Below are 24,199 nucleotides of genomic sequence, written 5' to 3'. Positions count from 1 at the left end.
TTGCTACAGAATTTCCCCTGGTAACTCTACAGAAATGACATTTCTGCAGCACTAAGCAAGGGAAGTGATTTGAGGGAGCCTTTGCACTTGTATTTCTGGAAAGGCTGTAGATACAAGACTCCTAATTAAAAGGTCAAAGCCACTTGCAGAAACAAATGTCTAAATATAACCCCAGCTTTGTGCAGATGGACTCTGGTAACCAAGGCTTCACAAGCTGGATACATCAATGTGTATAAGGGACTCCTGTGGCTTCTCTAAAATAGAACTTTTTTTTGTACAATGGTGCATATAAATGCAGCTCCAAGAGCTCTTTTTAGCATGAATTTGTGATAATTTGCTAAATCCACTTGTGCTTCTGTTGCTCCTGAATAAACTCCCAAATGAAATCAGCAAACCTCCATGTCCCACCCTGGTGTGGATGTGTGATGCTCAGGGTTTGGTGTGTTTTGGCTTTCAGTTCATGAGCAGGGCTGCATATCCAGGCCTGTTTCTGTGTGCTCTGAGGCTGTTTTTCCTGCACTGACATCTGCTCCCACTGTTTATTGGATGCTTTATTTTGGAAAGCCATTCCCTGTGCAAGAATCTCACTGCCCATCTGGAGCTGGGAGCCTGTGCCAGATGCTGGGCCAAGGGAATCAGCTGTTCATTGGAACTTGCAGTCAAGTACCTGCTGCATCCCAACAATCCCAAAGGCTTCAGTCCCATAATCCCCAGCCACACAGTCCCTGACTGCTGGCAATGACAAAGAAATAAGTAGAATGACACTTCCTTCATATCAATCAGAGACACTTGAAAAATTTATTTCCTTATGCCTTATTTTTTATTAGAGGGCTCATTTTGATGGCTTTAATGTGTGGAATTGAAAGGCTCCTTTCCCTGTATGCTTGGCACAAACTCCTTAAACACTGTGATTCCTATAAACTCCTGACAAACAGCACCTGATGTGTTTTTTTTTTTATTTCTGTTTAATTTCAGGACAAACACCACGATGCTGCTCATGAAATTATTGAGACAATTCGGTAAGTGCTCGGTGCAGCCTGCCTGGGACCCTTCCTGTGTCTCACTGCAGCTCTGGAAAGGGATGGCTGGAGTCAGGACATGCAGGAAGGCAGCAGTTACCATTTAGCAGCTCTTGAGTTATTTTCTAAGCTGAATTTGCTGCAATACAGAGTTCCCTGCCAAAGAGATTTTGTTTTATCTTGCCATATTCCATTCTGTGGTGAACAGAGTTAAAAATGAGTGGTGATGTTCAGCTTTAATACTTGTGGCAGTTTGTATTTGAGCTGTGGACAGAGAAGGTTAAGGGAATATCCTTGGCTTGATGTGTGATGTCCTGATCTTGCCTCTGCCCACCCTCTCTGTTTCCCCCGTTGCTGTGATCTTGCAGCATTTGGGTTGTTTGGCAATGATCTCCCTGTAGCATTGCTCTTAATCCTGCTGATAGAGTTGGAGCAGTGTGGGGAAAATGGGAGGATAAAGGTGAAAGACAACTGTGAGGAGCAGGAAGTCAGAGGATTTCCCAACACAGGCTCTCAGGACGTGACTTGCTGTTATTTCAGCAGGATTAGGAGAGGACTTGCCAAAGAACAACTTTTAATAAATGCTACACGAATTCCCCAAACACCTGAGGGATGAGGATGAGTTATCCCCATTACAAAGCTGCTCTTGTTAAATGTTTTAGATCCTTACAGGCTGCCCTTGGCTCAGCTCGGGGCTGTGTCTGCAGCAGGTTTTAGTGCTTGGGTGGTGCAGGTAACAGGTGAGGGAGGAGGTGTTTCACCTGCACAACCACCTGAGCTCAAAGTTTAGTCACACATGGCAAAGGAAAAAGTAGTAGGGAGCCTTGTGTGTTCCCAGTGTCAGTGTGAGAGAGCCAAGTGCTTGATAACATCACTCACATGCATGAAATCCGAGCATTTCCCATGGTCTGGGGTGGCAGAGGATGTGGAATGAGGCTGGAGCTGAACATTTTTCTCCTAAAGGAGTTTCTTTTTCAATCTACAAAATACTGCCACTGGTAGCAAACTGCTACCAGTTTGCTTAGACTGGTGGGGATAAATCCTGTGTTTTGGGGTTTTGTGGCATCACTTATCAGTGGGGTGTGGAGAAGGCCCTTTCCAGGGGGCTCAGAGGGGGTGGCTGGAGTGGTTGGTGCTTTCTGTGCTGGAGGCAGAGGGAAGCTGTCTTAGGAAGCAGTTGGGTCATGTTTCACAACTGTTTTCAGCAAGGTTGGAGTGAGCTCAGTGTCAGAAGCTCTCGTGCTGCCTTTGCCTTGTGCAAAGTGCCCACAGTGCCCACGGTGTTGTGAAAGTGGTGGTGAGGAAATGCAGAGGAGCCTTTACCTCATCAGGCAGTGGAGTCAGGAAATAGCCCAAGCTGGAATGGACACAAGGATCAAGCTGCTGGTAGGTTCCTGGGATTTAAGTTTGCAGGTAGAGCCCTGGTGCTTTTAGGGGAGATGTGAGATACCAGAAAAGGGCCAGCCATACATGTCCAAGTTCTGGTTTACAGTGGCCTGTGTAGTTATCAACCACGTGTGAATCACCCAAAAGGAACAGAATGCTGGATCTTTAGTATTATTTTTCCACCATTTTAATAGTGAAGAATGGAGCAACGTTCATGAGGAAGAAATTCTGTGATTCCTATTGGAATTCATCCTGTGATGTGGGTTTTTCTGATGCTGACAGTGCTTTCCAATTTGACATTTGTTGGGGGAAATTTGTGTGCAAAGCTTCTGTGGCTTTTAAATTGCCCTTGAAGGGAATTAATCTTCCTCCATTCCACAAGTGAAGCTCTCTCCTGTGAGCTGCCATTGTTGGATGCACTGCAAGTGGGCATGTGCTTCCCCTTTCTGATGGCCACAACACACTGGGCTGCTAATTCAGATTATCAAATGGACCTTTTATCAAAACAACTTGTAAAAATCGGGTTTGGTGTTTAAGGTGTAGGAGCAGTTTAGACACTCCTCAGAGGAGAATATCCTGGCACTCAGTGGTTGGTGACAGAGATTTTGGGCTGCTGTGAGAAATCTCTTCTCCACATTCAGCCTTGTCAAAGCTTCCTGCAGCATCAGAATTCTTTGGAAATGCTGCACTTCTGCATTTTACGTTAGATTAACATCAGCCATGACTTTGAGTATTTTTAGACACGTGGAATACATTTATCACCTCATTTTGAAGCTTTATGCTCCTGCTAGTGTCTACAGGCATCTTGCTGTTTATTCAGTACAAATGTGAACTTGTTCAGTTTCCTATGATGTCTGCCTTATTCCTAACAATAGTGTGAGCTCCCAGGGCTGCTGCAGTGTCCTCTCTCCATGTAAAGCAGTCCAAATTGAGACAAACCACCTTATTACACTTAATTGGCAATACTTCTAGTCATTATTTCTTCTCTCCTTCTAGGTGGGTCTGTGAAGAAATCCCAGATCTCAAGCTTGCCATGGAAAACTATGTTTTAATTGACTATGATACAAAAAGGTGAGAGGAATGTTTTTGTTCCCAGCAGGAGTTCAGGGTGTAGTGAACCAGTGTGTAACTGGTTATTCTTAGACACTACCAACTGAAGTTTTCTCTCAGAACTGGCTTCAGGCTCTGCTGGAGTTATTTTGGTAGGAAATGTGTAACAGCAACATTGGCAAAGGCAGTTGGATTAAGGACATAATTGGAAACTCCACAAGCTCCAGCCCAGCTCGGCTGTACGTTGAATTACTCACTGTGAAACAATGATCGGTATCTGTGCCCTTGGAGCACGGCCAGGGTGGGAATCTCAATGGTTCCTACTCTTGTAGTAACCAGGAATTCCTGTTCTCAGCAGGCCGTGGCAGAGCTGGGTGGCAGTGGGAGCTGCACCTTCCCCTCCTCGCCTTCCTGCTGGCTGGGGGCTGAATTCAAAGGTGAAATGCCCAGGAGTGTTGTGGGCAGCTGGAGAGGCTCTGAGGCGCCTCCGTTCCGTGGAGTTCATGCCCACAAGCAGTTCAGAATGAATGGCTCTTAGGGGATGTTGCCCTCCTGGCTGGGAGAGGCAGATCCTGACCTGTGGTGTGTCTGTGGAGACTTCTGAGGTTCTGTGCATGGACTGGGAAAAGGGAGGATGCTCAAGCTTCAGTTTATAAAAACCTCCCTGGATGCCTTCATGGGGAAGACTGAATTTATCCAAGTCCACAGAATGACTAAACTGTTAGAAGAAAGTTTACTGATGAAACTGCATTGCTGTGAATAGAATCCCAGAATATTCTGAGTTGGATCCCCAGGGATCATCAGCCCAGCCCCTGTCCCTGCCCAGCCCTGAGAGCGCTGTCCAAACGCTCCTGCAGCTCTGGCAGCCTCGGGGCCGGGACCATTCCCTGGGGATGGTCCCTTCCCTCGAGGGGAAGAACCTTTCCCAACCTAAACCTTCCCAGCATCAGATATTTCTGTCATGATCTGCTTCCTCCTCTCTGAATTTTCAATTGTTTCATTGCAAGGCTTGTTAGTCCCTGCCTTCCTCCTGGAAAATTCAAAAGGAGTAATCAAGGTCAAGAATCCCTTGCCATTAAAATCCATTAATTTGGATTTGTGGATTACTCCCAGCAGCTGCATTACTGTGTTTTTGTGGTTCTGGCACCCTCACCACACCATCAGTGTGGTTGGCAGCAATGCTGAATAAAAGTGAAACCCCTCTGTTCCCTAAAGTCTCCCCCCACTATCTTCCTGAAGCTTTTCAAGAAAGTAATGAACTAGAATTCTGGTAATGATTTCAGCCTTTTTTCTTCCTTTGAAAAAAATTTGTTGGAAAAATCACTGGCAGCAGATGGGCTGAGCCAAGGATGTGAAGGAGAAGCAGCAGGTTATGGAAATGCAGACAAACCCCATTGCAGCCTCGCTTTTCCCAGCATCGAAACAAGCACGGGCAGCTGGGAGAATTCATGGGAGAGGTGTCCTGGCCAGTGTAGTGACCCTGATCACAAGAGACTGAAGTGTCCTGATGTCCCCTGGCACCCCCTCCCTTCCCAGCTTTGGGAATGGCTGTGATTTAACGAAGTCACTCCTGCAACTCCTTGTATTGTTTTTGCTGCTGCTCTGTGGGTCTGATTACATAACGATTGATGTTCCCAGGAATATACTTTCTTTCCTGGCCTGAGATGAATTCATTTAATCCTCTCAGTTTGTGTCATTAGGGCATCTGCTGGGCTGACCATAATCCCATGGAGCTTTCCTGATGGGTGATGTTTTAGGCTGTGTTCTGGCTTTGTCTGCATTTTCAGTCCTAGGGTGAATTTCTGGAAAAGCATCTGCTTGTCTCAGGAGTGATTATTGTGGAGAACTAATAGCAAAAAGGAGAAAAATACACAGGGCTCTTAAATTTCTGTGCAGCTGAAAATATGGAGAAGAGGTTCTGAGAATACAGAACTTTACCAGGAAAAGGGCTGTACTCAAAATATGACTTACAATAAAGGAACTAATAATTTGTCATGTACTCCTGGTCTACTGGGGATTTTATTTAAAGGAAACAAAGTCTTAAATCTATGTATGTAATTACATATCCTGAGAGGAGCAAACCCTAAATACCTACTAGCCAAGAGGATGGAAAAGCACAAGGTTTTGCCTTCAAACCTGCCTGTTTTGAGCTGTCCTTGTGTTTTCCCCCAGCTTTGAGAGCATGCAGAGACTGTGTGACAAGTACAACCGAGCCATCGACAGCATCCACCAGTTGGTAAGTATTGAATCTGGCAAAAACCTGCCGTGGTTTTTGTGTGCCACCTTTGAAGTCAGGTTGTGAACAACAGTGGAAAGCTGGGACTGAGTTCTGCATCATTGCTCAGTTCAACATCAGTTCAGTGGGGATAGCAAAGAATAAAGGAGTGAACAAACCTTTACACCCATCCCAACTCTATTCAGTGTTGTGCTTTACATTGCCAATTGTTTTTTGCATCTCTTTAAATTCCCTATTATCACCTATGAAATTACCTGTTAATTGAGATATGACAAATGTGGTGTTCCAGGAACAGCCTGGAACATCAGCAATATCCAGCACTTCCAGTTTTTGGGGGGCTTGAGCTTGGTATTAAACTTATTTTCTTGATCACAGCTGGGCAGTCAAAGAGTTAGTATTGGAGGGATATTCCTACAGAAAGAAAGGGAATGAAACACCACTTTTTGTTCCCAAATTCAGAGCTGCTGCTCTTCCTTGTGCACTTCTGGCACTGTTATTTTGTCACTTGGAAACAGCTGACTTGCCTTTAGGAGGAAGGAACAGTTTATCTACATTTAACAAAGGGATTTCTCATATAGATTGACTTTTGCACAGGGAAATCTATGACTTATGGGTACTTAAATAATCCATATGAACTCTCCTGTGTGTTGTGGAAGTGATCCATGGCTTAGGAATTTCCTTGCCACAGTTCAGCTGCTCTGGCCTGTGGGATCACTAGCTAAAGTAGAATGTAATTTCAGGCCAATTTAATGAGCTTTTTGGTTCTCTTACCCCCAGAAATGGTTGAGCTGGAGGAAGCAAAACCTGAACAATGAATAATGTTACTATTCTTCTTAATTTGAAAGCATAGGTGGATTTTTTTCCTCTGCTGTGCTTATGGGAATTATTTGAAATATGCAGTATTATGGCAACAAGCCTTTTTTGCTGGGATTTTCTTAATATTTTGGGCCCTAAAAACTTGTGCTTATTTGGATTCAGGCACCTTCATGTCTGTGTTGGTTAATAGCTAAATATTACCAGCTATTCAGCATTTGCAGTTGCTATCTGAACTGGCAAACCTGATGGGCTTAATTTTTTCCTTCCCATCTGAATATCATAGGAAAGTTTAGGAGGGGTAATGGAATTGCCCTTTTTTGGTTTGTTTTTATCAAAGGGAGAGGTAGACATTTTTAAAACTTAACAACTTTTATGCTTAGGATGGTGTTTTTTTTTTTTCCTGAAGAAGAAAGGAAGCTTGATTTCCATCTCTTTCCTGCCACTCCCTGTCTGAGTGCATCTGATCCCTCCCATGTGACAGCTTCTGGAGCAAAATTAACCTGTTCTTGTGTTGTCAACATCAGTTCAGTGGGGATAGCAAAGAAAAAAGGAGTGAACAAAGCTTTACACCCACCCCAAAATGTTGTGCTTTACATTGACAATTGTGCATCTCTTCAAATTCTCCTTTATCACCTGTGAAATTACCTGTGAATTGAGGTGTGACAAAGTGCAGAGCAACTGCTGGTGTGCAGTTTCTGCAGTATCAACAGAGTTGTGTGGGTTGGGAGGGACCTTAAAGCCCATCCAGTGCCACCCTTGCCATGGCAGGGACACCTTCCACTGTCCCAGGCTGCTCCCAGCCCTGTCCAGCCTGGCCTTGGGCACTGCCAGGGATCCAGGGTGGGCACCCTGTGCCAGGGCCTGCCCACCCTGCCAGGGAACAATTCCTGCCCAATCTCCCATCCAGCCCTGCCCTCTGGCACTGGGAGCCATTCCCTGTGTCCTGTCCCTCCAGGCCTTGTCCCCAGTCCCTCTCCAGCTCTCCTGGAGCCCCTTCAGGCCCTGCCAGGGGCTCTGAGCTCTCCCTGGAGCTTCTCCTCTCCAGGGGAGCACCCCCAGCTCTCCCAGCCTGGCTCCAGTTCCATTCACTGGTTTTATCTTTAAGCAGCACCTGCAGCCCAAGCTGAGGGCGAGGGGCTGGGAGGGGACTGTCCCTCATTGCTCAGTGGCTTTGGTGGCAGTTCCTTGTCCCCACGGTGGGTTCACCCCCGTCCCTGCTGTCTCCTGCAGTGGAAGGGGACGACGCAGCCCATGAAGCTGAACACGCGTCCCTCCAACGGGCTCCTGAGGCACATCCTGCAGCAGGTCTACAACCACTCGGTCACAGACCCCGAGAAACTCAACAACTACGAGCCCTTCTCCCCCGAGGTCTACGGAGAAACTTCCTTTGACTTGGTGGCCCAAATGATCGATGAGATTAAAATGACAGAGGATGATTTGTTCGTTGACTTGGGCAGTGGTAAGTGAACCAATAACTCCTTTTTCTCCTTTGCTTTTGTTATAAATGAAAATTTGTCTAGCTAAATTTAAAATGAAAAAATAAAATATTTATTTGTAATCAAATTCTATCTAGCCAGCCACAAGAGAAGAACAGAACAGAGCCGAGCCCTGGGTCGGCCCTGGGTGTGCAACAAGAAGTCAGCCTCAGCAGAGGTTTTCCTCCATGCCCACACACCTCCATCCTGGCACAAACGGTTTTTATAGGGAAAATTCCGCCCGAGGCTAAGATTTCGGCAGTCAGTCTTTTCTTCCATTTAGAATTTATAAGTTAATAAGATTTTCTTTTTTGATAATGAAGAAGAACAATTCAGTGTCCAGAGTTGCTAAATCCCTTGATGAAATGTATGGGAACGCTGCATTCACATGGATCTGCCCAAAGATTTCCATGAGATCCATCTCGGGTCGTTCATGCGACGATCAGTGCCTGGGGTCCTCATATCTCTCCAGACATGGCTCATCTCTGGCTGAGCCACATCCTTTTACTTACAAATCAAGTTCCAATATACACCAGATTTTGCACAAAAGTGGGGGAGAATCCTAATACAAACGTATATACTCTAACAAATATTCAGTATCACATATATCATACTAGAAATGGCGCTAATTATATCTACTACACGTAACACTTTGCTGTGCTTTCTCTTTTTCTTTATACTTTAAAAACCCCATATTTGGGAAGCCAACCAGGACTGGGGGTTGTGTAATCCTTTCTAGATAATCCCCAAAGATGCTCCTGCTTTTTATGCTAGGATTAAGTGGACCAGACAAACACCCCAGACCTCTTTTCTGGTGGCAGTGAAATATCAGCCTGCAATGCAATAAACCCTTGTTACAAACCCCTGTGTTTGTGTTGGGATTGTTGGATACACTTGTGAAGGAGAAGCAATGTTAAAAATGATGTTTGACCCATAAAGTTGCATTCCTAAAGATTCATCTGTTTTCACTGGATTTGTTTTATGCCCTTTGTATCTGAAAATTTGATTTCTTGATCCTTCCCATGTGAAACACTTGGTGTGGAATCTGAAAATGAAGGGGTTTTTTTGCCTCTGACTTGTCAGTGTGTCAAAAAAGCTTTTATAGTTTACTTGAACAGTTGTGAAACCCCACCAAATCTAACCCACATCTGCAACAGAGTCGAGTTTTAAAAGGAAATTGATGTGTCTAGTTAGTGAGGAAACCAGGTATGACTCAAGCACATGTGCAACAGAGACACTGTGTAAGAAAATGTTCTTTTTCTTGGTAAATCTGGTTTAGAACAGGAGAGGAGTAATAAGAATTTCCCCTCTTGCCTGATGTGTTCTGAAGTTTTAACACATTTAAACCCAAACAAGTATGTATGATACAGGACTTCTGGGGAAAAATAGATTTTTCAAAAAAATTATATTTTAAATTTAGAAGGATATTTTAAATATTAAACGGCTATATATATAAATATTCAATATTTATGTATGGTACACATAATAAAACAATAGATTGTAGAACAATTAAATATTAAATTGTGTACTATTAAAAGAATAAGAATATATTAACATGTATGATAAAAATGTGAAATATATTAATGTATAATATATAATAAATATATATAATATGTTACATACATTATAATATATATTATATTAGCTATAACATAAGCTATATACAATATATTGATAATATATAGAACATATATATTATATATAAATATAATATACATATACATATATACACATATATATAGATATACATACATATATACATATATACACACACACACATACACACACACATATACATATAGATATATGTCTACAGGCTCTTCAGTGATTTTCTTACCTCTGTTTCCTCTCTCAGTGGGACTGACTGAAATTTCCTGTCAGGGACTGATGCTCAGATGAGACCTTTAGAAAAACATCAGAGCTGAGAAACTCCTTTTTCCATCTGGAGGGAAACAAAATCTCCACAGATTCTCACAATTGTTTGTCCAGGAAGGTTAAAGATCATATCTGGGAGTGCTGCAGGTTGGGTCCCAGACCCATGTCAGATACTTTAATCTGCTATCCCCAGAAATAAATCAGGTGTTTCTCACTCTGACCTTGGGGCTGAGCAGCACCAGGCAGTGGGAATGATTTTAGGAATGCCCAGTGCCTCCAGTGGGAGTGTCAGACCTGCCCAGTCCCACAGTTCACATGCTGTGGGAATCCAGGGCTTCCCTCTGGCTGCCCTGGGACCCTGGCAGGGCTCAGGAACCCCCCTGGACAGAGCACCCAGAGACACTGGCTGTGATCTCTGGCCATGGAAAAGAGTTTTCAACCTTACAGGATGAATTACCAGCTCTGAGTGTTTGATATTAAGTGTAGCACGGGTGCAAAAGTAAAATTTTAGGATTCTAGATAAGGGGTCCAAAGGGGACAAGATGGAGGAAATTGGGTGTGCCTTGTCCTTTTTCTCCTTCTTCATGCCCTCCATGTTTCACTGTGGTGTTGGCATTTTTCTGTTGGTTCAGGCTGGGCACACACTGTCCAACGTAGGTGACAGATATTGGCACGTTATTGTAAATCCAGCCCAGGGAGTTTCTGGTATTTAATGTTTGTAACATCCCACTGAGGGCAGAGCCCCACACGCTGCCCTGCAGGACAGAGCTGGGCAGGGCAGCAGAACATGTGAGAGATAAACAGAATAAACAACCTGGAAACCAGCACTGACTAATGATGGCTTCTGCTTTGGCAGCAGGCTGACAGACAGAGACTTTCTACAATCTTGGGATCATTAATACCTCAGATTCCGACAACCTGATGGGTTTTTTTTGTGCGCACTTTGCTCTGAAAGCTTCTCTCTCCTGGCAGTGCTTTCCCTGAAGGTGCTCTCAGCCCTGGGGTTTTTGTTCCCTGCAGGTGTGGGGCAGGTGGTGCTTCAAGTGGCTGCAGCCACAAACTGCAAACATCACTACGGAGTGGAGAAAGCTGATATTCCAGCCAAGTACGCCGAGGTGAGTGAGCTGGGCTGTGCTGGCCTGCAGAACTCCCTGCTGCAGCCCTGCTGCTGTCTGCTTCCCTGCTCATCCCTGCAGCAGCCACAATCAGCCTGCCATGCAGGGATGGGCCTGAGGAAAGAAGTGTGTCCAGTCTGGAGTGTTCAGAAGGAGCACTGGCATCTTTCCAGAGTGATTTCAGGCCCTGAAAGTTCTTCTTAACAATAAAGCCAAGGCCTGTTCAAAAGGGAGTGCAGTGTAAACTTCTCCCAAATACCATTCCCTGTCTGGAATGGCCCTAATGCAGCTCCCAGAGGCCACAGCATACAGCAAATCCAGGAATAAATTCACCAAACAATTAGTTTTAAAGTATTTTGAAGGCCATGTGTCTGCCTGTGGTGGTGATGCCCCTTTTTCAGGGATTTAACCAGAATTCCTCCTGAGGCCTGTGCTGGGTGTCTGGTGAATAACTGCTTAGCAGGCACCTTAGTGAGGAAAACCATAAAATGGCCTGAAGCTGCAGAAGGGGAGATTTGGATTAGAGATTAAGAAGGAATTCTTGGCTGTGAGGGTGGCACAGGGTGCCCAGAGCAGCTGTGGCTGCCCCTGGATCCCTGGAAGTGTCCAAGGCCAGGCTGGAACGGGTTTGGAGCAGCCTGGGATAGTGGGAGGTGTCCCATGGCAGGGGATGAACTGAATGATATTTAAGGTCCCTTGCAACCCAAACCATTCAATTTTTTGATAATGTTTTGATTGTTTGATAATTTTTAGTCATGTTTCTTTGCATTTCTAATTCTGTGCCAATGGGACATACACAGATGATGAGTTCAAGGCAAACCTGGGAGGCCACAAGCAAATAGGGAAGGTCAGTCATGGCTTACCACAAGAAGTTTGCTTTCTTCAGTAGCCTAAACAGAAACTGATCCCTCTGAATTGTCAAAGCACAAATACAGCATGAACAGGCTGGAAAATTATCCCTCTTGGAGGGAGGGAATAAATTAAACTCCTTGATCCTTTTCAGTGATGTGGTCAAAAATGCATAAACACAGTGGTGAGGACCATCAGTCAAGGACCTAAAAATCCACTTTGTTTCCCCTGCCAGGACTGAGTGGAAGTTTTTACCTGAAGGGTTCTGCTGTCCCTCTTGTGAGCATCCTGACTTTGGTTTGGAGCATTTACAAGACCAGGAATCCCCTCTGTGTCTACCATTAAATTAGAGATCAGCTTTATAAGGAAAAGTGAAATTCTCACTTTTACTAATGCTCCTTCCTGTCACTGTGCAAACACAAGGCTTTGGTGAAAACAGCAAACAAAAGAATGACCAACAAATGGAGAATTGGGGTAATCGCTGCTGGGGTACCTTCAGCCTTCCATGAGATTATTTCCCTGGTTAAATCCTGTCAGATTTAACAACCAAGGAGCTGCTGCAGTGTCGGAGTGTGTGGAGCTGCCTTGTGCCTCTGTTAGGGCCCAGGTTTCCTCCAAATATTTGTGGAAGAAGTTGGGTTGCGTTTCCAGTTAAATTGGCTGTGGCACCACATCTGTGGCTCTATGATAATAGTACCCTGATAATAGGTGGATAATAAAATTTGAAAAGCTTCACCTAAACAGATTTATTTTAGTGAAGTTGCCTTAATAAATTGAAATGGAAGTTCCTACATAAAAATACTGGGTATTTTTTGAGTTATCCTGCTCAGCTCTGGAGTGCTTTTGAACATAAAACATGTCTGTCCACACACAGTTTTGTTGAGCAGCTGATCAACCATCAGCTTGAGTTGTCAGTGGGATCAGAATTTCTGCTGGGCTTCTCTCACAGAATCACAAAATAGCTGGTGTTGGAGGGACCTCTGGCAGGGTCACCTGGAGCAGGTGACACAGGAATGTGTCCAGGTGGGTTTGGAATGTCTCCAGGGAAGGAGACTCCCCTCCAAATTTGGGTTAAATGCTAAAGATCAGCTGGGACCAGGCTGCTGGCAGGGTGGTGTGGGGATGTGTGAGGCACTGAGCAGTGTGGATCTGGGATTTTGTTCCTTTCTTCCTTCTTTGGACAATAAAAACCAGCAGCCCTGGTGTGTTTGGGTGCAGTTTGAAGCACTCTCAGTTTCTGTGGGAAGCAGGATTTGCTGCAGGATTCTCCCTGCTTGCTGCTGGGATGCTTTTCCTGCTGCTTTCTGCCTCCTCAGTGACCCCAGCAGACCTGCCCTTGTCCTGATTGTCCCTTTGCTCCCTGGGCTTAGGCTGGGCTCACCCCCCTCCTCCTTGTGGGATTATGCACCACAACTTAAGGCAGGGCTATTTTTAGTGCTGGGCAGTGTAAAGGCTTTTCTTAGAACATGGAACTTCTATGGGAAGGGGTGGGGGTGAAAATGCCAGCTTTGCCTTGGCCCTAAGGAAGTGAGGGTTTGGTTTTTTTAAGAAAACTGAACAGCAGGAGCTCTGTGTTTGCCTGGCCTTGGAATGTTAATGGCAAAAAACCTCCAACCAGACAGAATTCTTGGGGATCAGTGAGGGATTCAGAGCTGTGTCTCCATTGCTGTGATGGAATTGGAAATGTGAGGTATCCTAATAGCTGCTTTTGGTTTTCTTCCCTCTTGCAGACGATGGACAGAGAGTTCAGAAAATGGATGAAATGGTATGGGAAGAAACATGCAGAATACACAGTGAGTGATTCTCAGCTGCAGATTGGGATCCACACCTAGAGTTTGTAAAGTCCCCTCCAACCCTTCCTCAGGCAGCTGAGGCCCAGCTGCTCCCTGGTTCTTGTACTGATCCTGGGGATGGTGTTTCCAAAATCTCCTCCCAGACCCCTCTCTTTGTCTTGCCTGACATGGGGCATGGTGTTATTGGGACCACTTCCAGATATTTCCAGAAACTTTTGGAAGATTTATTCTTCTAAAATGTTGTTCTGATTGGGGCTGCCATGAGTCCTCTGTTAGTGTTAAATCCCCTTTCCCTTTCCCCACTCTCTCTCCATAGATTGGAGATTTTGCCAGGTATGGCAGCAGCTCCTTGGGGTTCTGAACTCTCCTGCTGGAAATAAGAGCTGAAGCTTTGGTTCTGCAGGCAGGGGAAGGTGTGGGCCCAGTTCTGGAGGGGATGGGGTGGCAGGGGGGAGGTTCTGGGTGGGTGGAGATTGGAGTAGGAAGCTCCAAGAACAGGTAAGAGGCTGGATGGTCCTCAGAGGAGGGTGGTGGGTGGTTAGTTCTGGTTTGGAATTGGATGCTCTGAAGGTGGAGCTGAAGCAGAAGCAGTAAAGGGGTCATGACAGGGGACCTTCCAGCCTGGGGCAAGAATTGTGTTGGAAATCCTTTCTCTTCCTCCTCATGTTTCTTTATTGTCTGAGGATGTTTTGCACTCCAAGGATGGTGTGAGGAATGTGTAAATCCATGCACTATCCTGTCCATTCCTTCCCTTTCCCCTTTTTTCCCCTTTGTAATTGTCTGTAAGAAAATCTGTACTCTGCTTAAAAACTTTCCAGTCAGGAGATGGATGTACAACAGGAACCCACTGTGGGTTTTTAAAAACACTTCTATTTGTGCTTCTGCCACTTTCCTGTGGTCAGGGAAGAGCATAGGGATCCTGGGTAGATCAGGGATATTTCCAAATATCCCAGGGAAGCTAGGTCACTACTCAGAGGTTGCAGCTGGCTATGTGTCCTGCATCCAGGTGTGAGCAAGGATCGGGAAACTGCTTTTTCCATCTTGCCTTCTTCCCTTCTTCTTCTTATTCCCTTCTTCTTCTTATTCCCTTCTTCTTCTTTTTCCCTTCTTCCCTCCCTGCAATGTCCCTGGGGTGGTATGATCCATGTGGATCCCAGCACTGTGGGATCAGTGGCAGCTTGGAGCTGACCAGCCTTTATTTCCCAATTTTCTGTCTGCTGGGACTCTTGGTGGCCTCATCCTGCAGTGAAGCTGCTCCAGCTGTCCCTTTGGAAAGCAGGCTGGGAAGATGATGGTCCCACCTGCCCCTAACACCTCCCTCCTGCAATTCCTGTTCTGGGCAGAGGGATTCCCTTCCAGGGGATGCTGGGCCTGCTCTGCAGCAGGATTGATAATTCCTTCCTGCTGTGGAAGCACTGGCAATGCTTTACTTTTCCTGAAGTGGCCATATGGCATTTTTCCATTGTGTCACCCAGCTGGCATGACTTGAAAGGAATTGTTCCTGAGGATGCTCTGCTTTTGGGCTGGGTAATTTAAGGAGTAGGAGAAGAACTTGGACTAAAATATTGGAAGCATATTGCTTGCCTTAGGCAGCATTTCCATATTGAGCATTCCAAGTGACAGAGTCTGGTGCTATATTGAAACAAAACTATTTATTTTTGCCAGGTTCTTTGGCTTTTATAACTCTGTTTTCTGCAGTGTTTAGAGTAAAATTTCCCTGAATATATAATCTGAGTTTTTTTTGAGAAGAGTTAAACAGTTGCAGCACTTCTTGTCTGAAGGACAGTTGGTTTCCTGTCACCTTGGAGTGATGCTTGAACAGAGATTTTGGGCTTTTACAGGAGGCACACAGGGCAGATTTTATTTAGTTTTTATTTATCAAACAGACTTTTGCCAAGCAGTTTATGTTCTTTAGGAACTCCTTAGCAGCATCTGCTATAGGTGAGTGTTAAACACAGAGCAAATCTGCTCATGATGCAGCTGGAGGACACAGGAAGATGTGGAATTGAAAGCCTGGTATCTTTGTCTTTCTGGAAAACAGCTTTATCCCTGCAAAATGTTTTGTGAGGTCCCAGAATTCCAAACGTTGGAGACAAAATAAGCACAAATTGAAATAGTCTGTCATCAGCAGAGCTCAGCTTGTGAATTCCACTCCAGTGTTAGAGGCAGTCATATGAAAAATCAGTGTTTTGAGAAAAATCAAATGCTGGAGGAGAAGAAAGCTTGGTGGGAGTTCAGTGGGAAGTATTTCAGAACCCACCTATAGCTCTGGCTGAACTTGGTGGATGGTGTTTCTCTCTTGCTCTGAAAGTAAAAACTGTGGTTCATAAGACAGCAATAAATCCTGGACATGGCCCTGCAGGATGGTGCTGGGTTTTTAGGTTATTTTAAGAGCCAAGATGCCAGTACAGTTAGAGATTTCCACCTCAAATGGATTTAGGGTTCTCCCTGAAAAGTGACCTGCTGAAAAGTTGACTTTTGCAGAGTGTTCCATGCTTGTTTGGGTTTGTACATCTCAACAGTTCCTTCTTACTTGGGAAATTATTATCTCTGTAGCTTTTCACCGTCTCTATCCTTCCCACCTAGTAGAATCTTCCTGAGGAATATTTTCTGTTCTTTTTGCCTATTGCAGCAGTCCAGGGGACTCAGAACCTCATGATGTTTTTGTGACCTGTCCCAAATCCTCCCAAGAGGATTTTTTCATATTGCCATTAAAAGAAAGTTGCTGGGAATGTAAACGAACAAAACCCCAGGACCCCCAAAACTCTCCAAACAATAGAGTTGTGTTTGAGCTCCCTTGTAGAGAAGGGCAGTCACTGTCACCTCACCAAATTGTTCTGCAGCCTTCAGATTCCCCTTCTGGCCTTGCCCATTGGATTGTTCTTGTTCCTGCTGGAAGTTCTGAGCTTGGAGCTGAATTCTGGAGAGCAAGGCCCAGTGCCAGCATTGAAAATAAACCCCAGTTGCCCAGGTGTATTTCCACCCTATTTTGACCACTATTATAGAAAAAAACCCAACTTCTTTAACCATGTTTCCACACAAAAGTGCAGCTTAATTTGTTCTGTAGCCACTTGTTGATAAAAGCACATGACAGTTCCCCATCTGCACGTGGCAAAGTACCCTGGGGGTGTTGGATGCCCAAGGCTGCTGAGCCACAGCTGGAGAGGGGGAAGATCCATGTGGGGCATGAGAGGAGTGGGAGGGATTTGCTCCTCGTGCATTGCCTTGGGAGGCTCCTGATCTCCAGCTGTTGTTGGTCACTGAGTCTCATAATCCTCTTAAATGAATATTGCATCCCCTGCTCTGCCTGGGAATGTGCAATTCCTGCTCATTTAGGGAAAATCAGATTCTTTGCTGCTCATCTCTCCTGCATTCCAAGGGGAGGATCCTCCTCTAGAGCTTTTCATCATCTTCAGCTTTTTGGACTAGAATGTCCCATTTGCAACACGTGTCTCTTTATTCCAACTCCTTTTATCTTCTTTCTCTTCTCATGGAACTGAGACGTTTCCAAGATTAACTGTACCCCACTCTTTTCAAGTAAACTTGTCTGAAGGAAGCTGGAGACTTTGGGAAGGTCATTAGGCCTGGCTAATTAACGAGTCTTTCTTGGGGAATTCCTGCATATGTGCAGCCATCCAATTAAAACCCAGCATGAAAATAAATGAAGAGGCAGATGGGTTTTCATGGTTTCTAACTGTAAATATCCTCATGTGGCCTCAAAATCAGAGCCACCTCAGGTATCTGGGGCAGGAGGCTGAGATTGCTGAGTAGCACAAAGTTCTTCTCTTCCTGGGCTCCCCTTGGAGAAAGTTTTTGGTATTTGTTTGGTTTTTGTTGAGTTCTCAGTGCCTGTGACCTGTTGTTCCTTTTTCCTGGGAGAAGAAAACACAGAGCAGATTTGCTCATGTTGTACCTGGAGGACACAGGGAGATGTGGAATGGAAAGCCTGGCATCTTTGTCTTTCTGAAAACTTTGTCCCTTCAAAAATGCTTTGTGAGGTCCCAAAATTCCAAACGTTGGTGACAAACTAAGCACAACTTGAAGGATCCCAGGCTCAGCTCAGAGCAGCTGGGAGTTGGTGCAGTCCCACATTGGACTCTGTTGAGAACCCGGCTTAGTTTTGTGTTTATTTACTCAGGGTTGTTATAACAGAATTCCTGCCCTGCTTCAGAAATCTTCTTTAGCAGGAGGTGGCAATGACTATCAAACTCAGCATTCCCAAAGGTGGTATTTTGGCTGGAGAGATGTCTCTTTCTGCTCCCAGGAAACCCCAGGAGTTTTGTGGCTGCAGGTGGTTCAGCCCTGAGGATCAGGGGTGACTTTTGACTTTGGGCATGGATCAGTGCAAGGTTTGGGGTGCCTTTCTGTCTGCTTTTCCTGTTCTGAGCAGAAACAGGGAACTGTGTGGGAGTTCCAGAGCCCAGGAGCTGCCTTGTGATGGTGACTGACACCACTTGCCCCTGAAAACCTCCTTCTCTAGGAGCTGCTCCCCGGGCAGGATGAGCCAGCTGTTTGCTGGTATTTTTGACCTCCACATTTCAGCAGGAAATTTGCTGTTTTGCTTTTTGAATATCCCTCCAAACGTCCCCTGTGGCTTTGAAATGATGCCACATTTTGGAGGTTTGGATTCGTGCCTCTGGTTATTTTTGAAAAGAACAAGTACCTAAAAATAACCATGTGTACTTTTCCAGGCAGAAATGCTGGGATTTTGGGAGCCAAGTGTTTGCACGGAGGCGGCTGCAGTGAGGCATCCTGCCTGTGAATTTATGGCTCCAGCAGCTCTCAGAGAGCCTCCCTGTCCAGCACTGGGCTGAGAACCCAGCCCTCCTCCCCAGCACAGCTGAGCTTCCCAAATTCCTGCTCTGCTCTTTCTTACTTGGGAAATTATTATCTCTATAGCTTTTCACCATCTCCAGCCTTCCCACCTGGTAGAATCTGCCAGGGAAATGTTTTCTGTCTCTTTTGCCTATTGCAGCAGTCCAAGGGACTCAGAACCTCATAATGTTTTTGTGTGTTTGATAAAAATCAAGTGCTGGAGGAGGGGAGTGCTTGGTGGGAGTTCAGTGGGAAGAATTTTGGGTTCCACCTGCAGCTCTGGCTGAACTTTGGATAGTGTGTCTCTCTTGCTGTAAAAGTAAAAACTATGGTTCATAAGACAGCAATAAATCCTGGACATGGCCCTGCAGGGTGGTGCTGGGTTTTTAGGTTATTTTAAGAGCCAAGATGCCAGTACAGTTAGAGATTTCCACCTCAAATGGATTTAGGGTTCTCCCTGAAAAGTGACCTGCTGAAAAGTTGACTTTTGCAGAGTGTTCCATGCTTGTTTGGGTTTGTACATCTCAACAGTTCCTTCTTACTTGGGAAATTATTATCTCTGTAGCTTTTCACCATCTCCATCCTTCCCACCTAGTAGAATCTTCCTGAGGAATATTTTCTGTTCTTCTTGCCTATTGCAGCAGTCCGGGGGACTCAGAGCCTCATGATGTTTTTGTGACCTGCCCCAAATCCTCCCAAGAGGATTTTTTCATATTGCCATTAAAAGAAAGTTGCTGGGAATGTAAACGAACAAAACCCCAGGACCCCCAAAACTCTCCAAACAATAGAGTTGTGTTTGAGCTCCCTTGTAGAGAAGGGCAGTCACTGTCACCTCACCAAATTGTTCTGCAGCCTTCAGATTCCCCTTCTGGCCTTGCCCATTGGATTGTTCTTGTTCCTGCTGGAAGTTCTGAGCTTGGAGCTGAATTCTGGGAAGCAAGGCCCAGTGCCAGCATTGAAAATAAACCCCAGTTGCCCAGGTGTATTTCCCCCCTATTTTGTCCACAATTATATAAAAAATAAAAACCTTTTTGAGCCATGTTTCCACACAAAATTGCAGCTTAATTTGTTCTGTAGCCACTTGAACTCACACCCTCTGTGTACCTCTGGCTGCCTCCCCCAGGCTGGTTTCCATCCAGTTGCAGGAAGTGTTACAGGAATCAGATGCTGCTGAGTGTATTCCTGCAGTATCTGTTTGAAAAACCTGAATAAAAACCTGGTCTGGCTTCTAAATTTAGAAGCAATACAGGCAGCAGCTCTGGAGGCGATTTCGCTGAGCTAATTATCCTGTTAGATAAAGCATCTCCTGCATTGTCTAATCAGATGAAAATATCTGTGTTACAGATGGTCCCTTCCATTCATTATTCACTAAGGAGATTAAGTTTCTGAGAGAGAGGAGGGACAGGGTGAGGGAGGGGACAGTGGAGGAAGAGATTGAGTGTGGCCCTGTGGCTGTCACCCTGTGGATGTGTCCCCTTCTCCCTGAGTGACCAGCACGGACCAGTTCTGCTGCTTCAGCAGATTGGACTTTCCTTAATCAGCTGGATTTTCCTTCCCAGTTCTTGTTTCACTCTCAAAATTATTGCAAACCACTGAGCTGACTGGGAGTTTTGGGAGATTTTTTTGGGATTCTCTGGTGGGTAAAGAGCTCCTTTCCTTCTTTTAGGGTGTCATTTATTGGTCCCTGCCCCAGCACAGTGGGTAAGGAGCTGGTTAAAGGTTCAGGCAGCTCAGTCCTTGTTGGAGGGGAGCATCCAGGAATCACTGCCTTGCTTCCAGAGGGAAAAAATAACCCATTTTCTCCCAGCCACAGTTGCTCATCTGATTATTTCTGTACTCCAGTGTTTTTCCTCGTGAAGTTTTTCCCTTGACTCTTGGCTAAGGATGAGCTGGGGAAGCAGTGACACACAAAAATAGATGTGTTTAAGCTGGGCTCTGCTTCATTTGAATTGTTAAATGGCTCTGGCTTGCCAAGTGTTCATCCTGCATGGGTGATATCAGGTTAAAACCTGGAGATTTTGGTTATAAGTGCTCTTTTAAGCACAGAGACAGGGCAAACTCAGAGTGAAACTGGACCCAAGTGAAGCCTAACAGCCACACAGGTTGGATTTCAAGACCTTTATGAAGTTTAGCATTTCAAAATAGTTTCGTGTTACGCTGCTTCTCTGTTCTCTTGCAGACTGTGATGTTTGTGGTTCCTGGTTTTCCCAATGTTTTTCTTTCCCTGTTAGTGTAGGAAAACCCTGTGGAGACTTTAGAAACTGGTGGTGTGGAGGATGCCATAAAGAAGCTGACTTGCAAAAGTTGTTAGAAAATAAACATAGTTGCTTGTCATGTGGTTTTTCTTTGACTTTGTCTTGGTTACTCAACCATAGAACAGTTCACTACAAGAATAAATAAGGCTGAGACAAAATTATCTCTTAAAATCAATCTAGAGGTGGTGTCCACATATAAGCACCCAGAAAAAAAAAAATCTTTCCTTATATGAGATGAGAAAAACTCTTCTTAGAACTTTTTTGATGTTGAGTCTCTGGATTAGATTGTGACAGTACCCAGCAAGATGTCCTTGGGCTGGATCTTTGAGTTCAGCTTCCAGCTTATCCTTTGTTTTTATTACAGCAGGGATGTCAGAGGTGCTTCCCCTCCCAGCAGGTGGGAGATCACAGGTAGTAATTCTGGTTTAACTCTGATTTCAGCCCAGCTGGTGGAACAGGTATTTCTGAATACCTTGAGCTAAACTTACCTGCTCTGTTCAGTTTCTAGCACTTCAGGCTCTTGACAAACTTCTTGATCTCTTGCCTGAGAACCTTGGATGTCCACTCTTGGCTCTCTTGTGTAGCAGCAGGACATTTTGGTGGTTTCCCCCTCCTTTCCTCCTGGAAGCAGCTCCATTCCTGTTGGCATTCTTTCCCAGTGGCTCAGGCAGGTTTGTCACCCTCTGTGTCCCTGCGTGGCACCAGGAGCTCCCTTTGGATATTCCCAGCCCTGAGGGATGGAAGTTGTTGCAGTGCCTGCACTGCAGTGCTGGCACTTTGGAGTTGGCAGTGATGAGAATTAGTGCTGGATGTGAAATCCTCACTCCTTCCCAGACAGAGAAATCAGTGCAGGAAAAGGATCCTCAGCAGTCGCTGCCGTTGCTTTGATGTTCCTGAGGTTCTGGCACAAACCATCATCTTCAAAGGGTGTCATCAGCATTAATTAGAGACTTGCACCTTATTTTTCTCTCCCCTCTTATCTTCCTCCCCCAACCCTCCTCCTGCCTGGCTTGTGGCACAGCACAAGAGTGTGGCCCATGGGCTCCTCTCTCATTTCCAGAACACGACTGAGGAAACATCAGTCTGTGCCAGAGCTCTGTGCTCACCTGGGATGTGGTGTCACCAGAAAGGTGATCCACAACCACTGAAGTCATAACTGTCCTTATTTGCAAACAAGGCCTTTTTATGTTACTTCATTTCCAACTTGAAAGTGTTAGAAGTGCTCAGGGTTTATATTTAGCACCACAAAAATCAGATTGTTGTTCGTGCAGTGCAGCAGGAGCCTGCATAAAAAAGAATCTGATTTTTGTGGTGCTAAATATAAAAAAATATATAAATATATAACATATATATATAAATATAAATATATATAAACAGCAGGAGCTGTTCCCAATCCATGCTCAGCCCCCTGTGCAGAAGCGGGGGGGATCACCAGCCCTGGGGGCCTTCAGGAGGCATTTACTCATCAGTTTTGTAATGGGTGCCAGCACTTTTGGCTTCTCCATGGAGCAGCCAGGGACCCTTCCCTGTTCTTCCCATGCAGGAGAGTGGCCAAGGGTGGGAGCAGAGGGGGAGAAACCTCAGGCTCAGCTCTCCCAGCTCCACCTCTGGCTTTCCAAAAGGTTTCACTTGTCCTTGTGGGGTCAGGGAGCTGGTGCAGCGTGTTTGTCCCTCTCTGAAGGGAGCAGGAGGGAACCCTGTTAACCTCTCTGTATTTCTGTGTTCTTTGTCTTGTTTTCAGCTGGAAAGAGGTGACTTCCTCTCAGAAGAATGGAGGGAGAGGATTGCAAACACAAGGTACAGTACAGCAGTTGAATGTTGCTTTCTGAGCTGGATATTTGAGAGTTTGTATAATGGAAATTGGGAGGCTGGCCAGCTTTTTATATAGAATTTCCATAGCAAATACCCAAAGTCTATCTGCCAACTCTTACACTGGCCTCTTTAGATCCTGTTTTCTGACTAGAAGAATGGCTTTGAGTGCACGTCCCATGATATTCCATACAAGGGTGTATCCAAGATAAATTCTGCTTATAAGAGGAGCACAAACCTCCATTTGTTTTGCATGTCCCAATAGTTCATGTCAGGGATTTTGGCAAAACACTCATTCTCTTGGCTATTGGGGCACACAGGCTCACTTTCCCTCTAATAAAAAGGAAAAGACCCAAGTGAGTTTGTTTCAATTTAAATTGAAAGTTCATTTAAACTAATTGTCTTGAAGATTTATTTATGTGGAGTACTGCACAGAGGGTTGGGCTCCTTTCTGAGGGAGCAGAAAGGGAGTAAATTTGTTAAAAGCAATAAAAGTCGTCTGTATTTTTAAAGCTTTGCATTCTTTCAGCCTTATGGGTAGAAAAAAATCTCTTTATTTTTATATGACCTTCTGGGCCACCCTGTTATGTGGGGGAATGGAAGGCAGTTGTCAAAGAGAGCACTGAAAGCCTTCAGAGTTGTGGCAATTTCTGGATTGCTCCCAAAACTCTGGTTTTGAGAGCCTGAAGGAGGCATCTGCCAGGCTGGTGACTCCTGCAGGATTCTGTCCCTCACTTTCTTCTGGAGGTGCCTTTTAATTTGTGGACAGACTTGTCCCAGCCTTGCAGCACACTTGGGTTTGGCTTTGTTGCTTGTTATTCCAAGTGCACAATCCTCTGCTGCCTGGGCAGCTTTCCTCTGACTTAATTTAAATTTTTTAGAGAAATTTTTGGCTGCAGGAACTCTGGCTGCACCCAGAAGTGCTGGGAGATGTTTGGTTTGTGTGGCATGGCACTCATTGTGTGTCTCAGTGCTGCTCCACCTCATTCTGGTGCAGGATCAGGGAATTCTGGAATGGTTTGGGTTGGAAGGGACCTTAAATTCCATCAAGTGTCACATCTGCCACGGGCAGGGACAGTTTCCTGTACCTCAGGCCCTGTTCAAGTCTGGCCTTGGGCACTTCCAGAGATGGGGCTGCTACCAGGACACAGTTCCTTGTGTGTTCCAGGGGATCCCTGTGCCTGTGGCTTGGCAAAGCCTCCTGGAACGAGGGCTGAGCCCAAGGGGATTCGGGGTTCCTGTGCCCTGCACGCACACACAGAATCCTGTGCCAGAGTGAACACTATAAAAACACATCTGCAGGCTCTGGCTTTTTCCCTTCCTCTCCTGGATGTTTTCTAGTCCCATTAATAAGTTTGGCTCTTTTGCAAGGCCTTTTTTTTTTTTTTTTTTGGCACATGGGAAGGAGGAGGAAGAAACCCCTGCTAGCTTTACTTGCCAGGCAGGGTTTCCCAAATTTCCAAGAGCAAGGCGTAGCAAGAATAACTTTTTTCCCCTTAGTGAATAAACTTTTTTTTCATTCGTGGTTTTTAATAGCTTTGAGTACTGCTCTTAAACTCCCCGTGTCCTCGTTGAACACGTTTCATGTGTGGAGGCACTGGGAAGGGAGTTTTCCTGCAAAGAAATCAGTTCTTCATGTGGGAACAATAAGCCAGGATGGCTTTTATGCTTCACAGAATCCCAGAATATCCTGAGCTGGAAAGGAC

At 45.2% G+C, this 24,199-nt stretch overlaps 1 protein-coding gene across 10 annotated transcripts in view; it reads left to right on the top strand.

Moving 5' to 3' along the window:
• Positions 1-24,199, top strand: part of DOT1L (DOT1 like histone lysine methyltransferase) — an 80,710-nt gene that overhangs the window by 16,097 nt on the left and 40,414 nt on the right. For all 10 annotated transcript variants that reach the window (XM_085562561.1, XM_085562563.1, XM_085562560.1 and 7 more), the window contains exons 2-8: positions 976-1,019; positions 3,402-3,476; positions 5,628-5,691; positions 7,738-7,966; positions 10,878-10,972; positions 13,552-13,614; positions 22,426-22,481. In XM_085562561.1, coding sequence (XP_085418687.1) covers positions 976-1,019; positions 3,402-3,476; positions 5,628-5,691; positions 7,738-7,966; positions 10,878-10,972; positions 13,552-13,614; positions 22,426-22,481 — 626 coding nt within the window. The remainder of the gene's footprint in view (positions 1-975; positions 1,020-3,401; positions 3,477-5,627; positions 5,692-7,737; positions 7,967-10,877; positions 10,973-13,551; positions 13,615-22,425; positions 22,482-24,199) is intronic.

The sequence above is a fragment of the Lonchura striata genome, chromosome 28, assembly GCF_050655825.1.
Source record: "Lonchura striata isolate lonStrDom1 chromosome 28, ASM5065582v1, whole genome shotgun sequence".
NCBI classification, from domain to species: Eukaryota; Metazoa; Chordata; class Aves; order Passeriformes; family Estrildidae; genus Lonchura; species Lonchura striata.
This window is presented reverse-complemented; position numbering and strand designations above follow the sequence as displayed.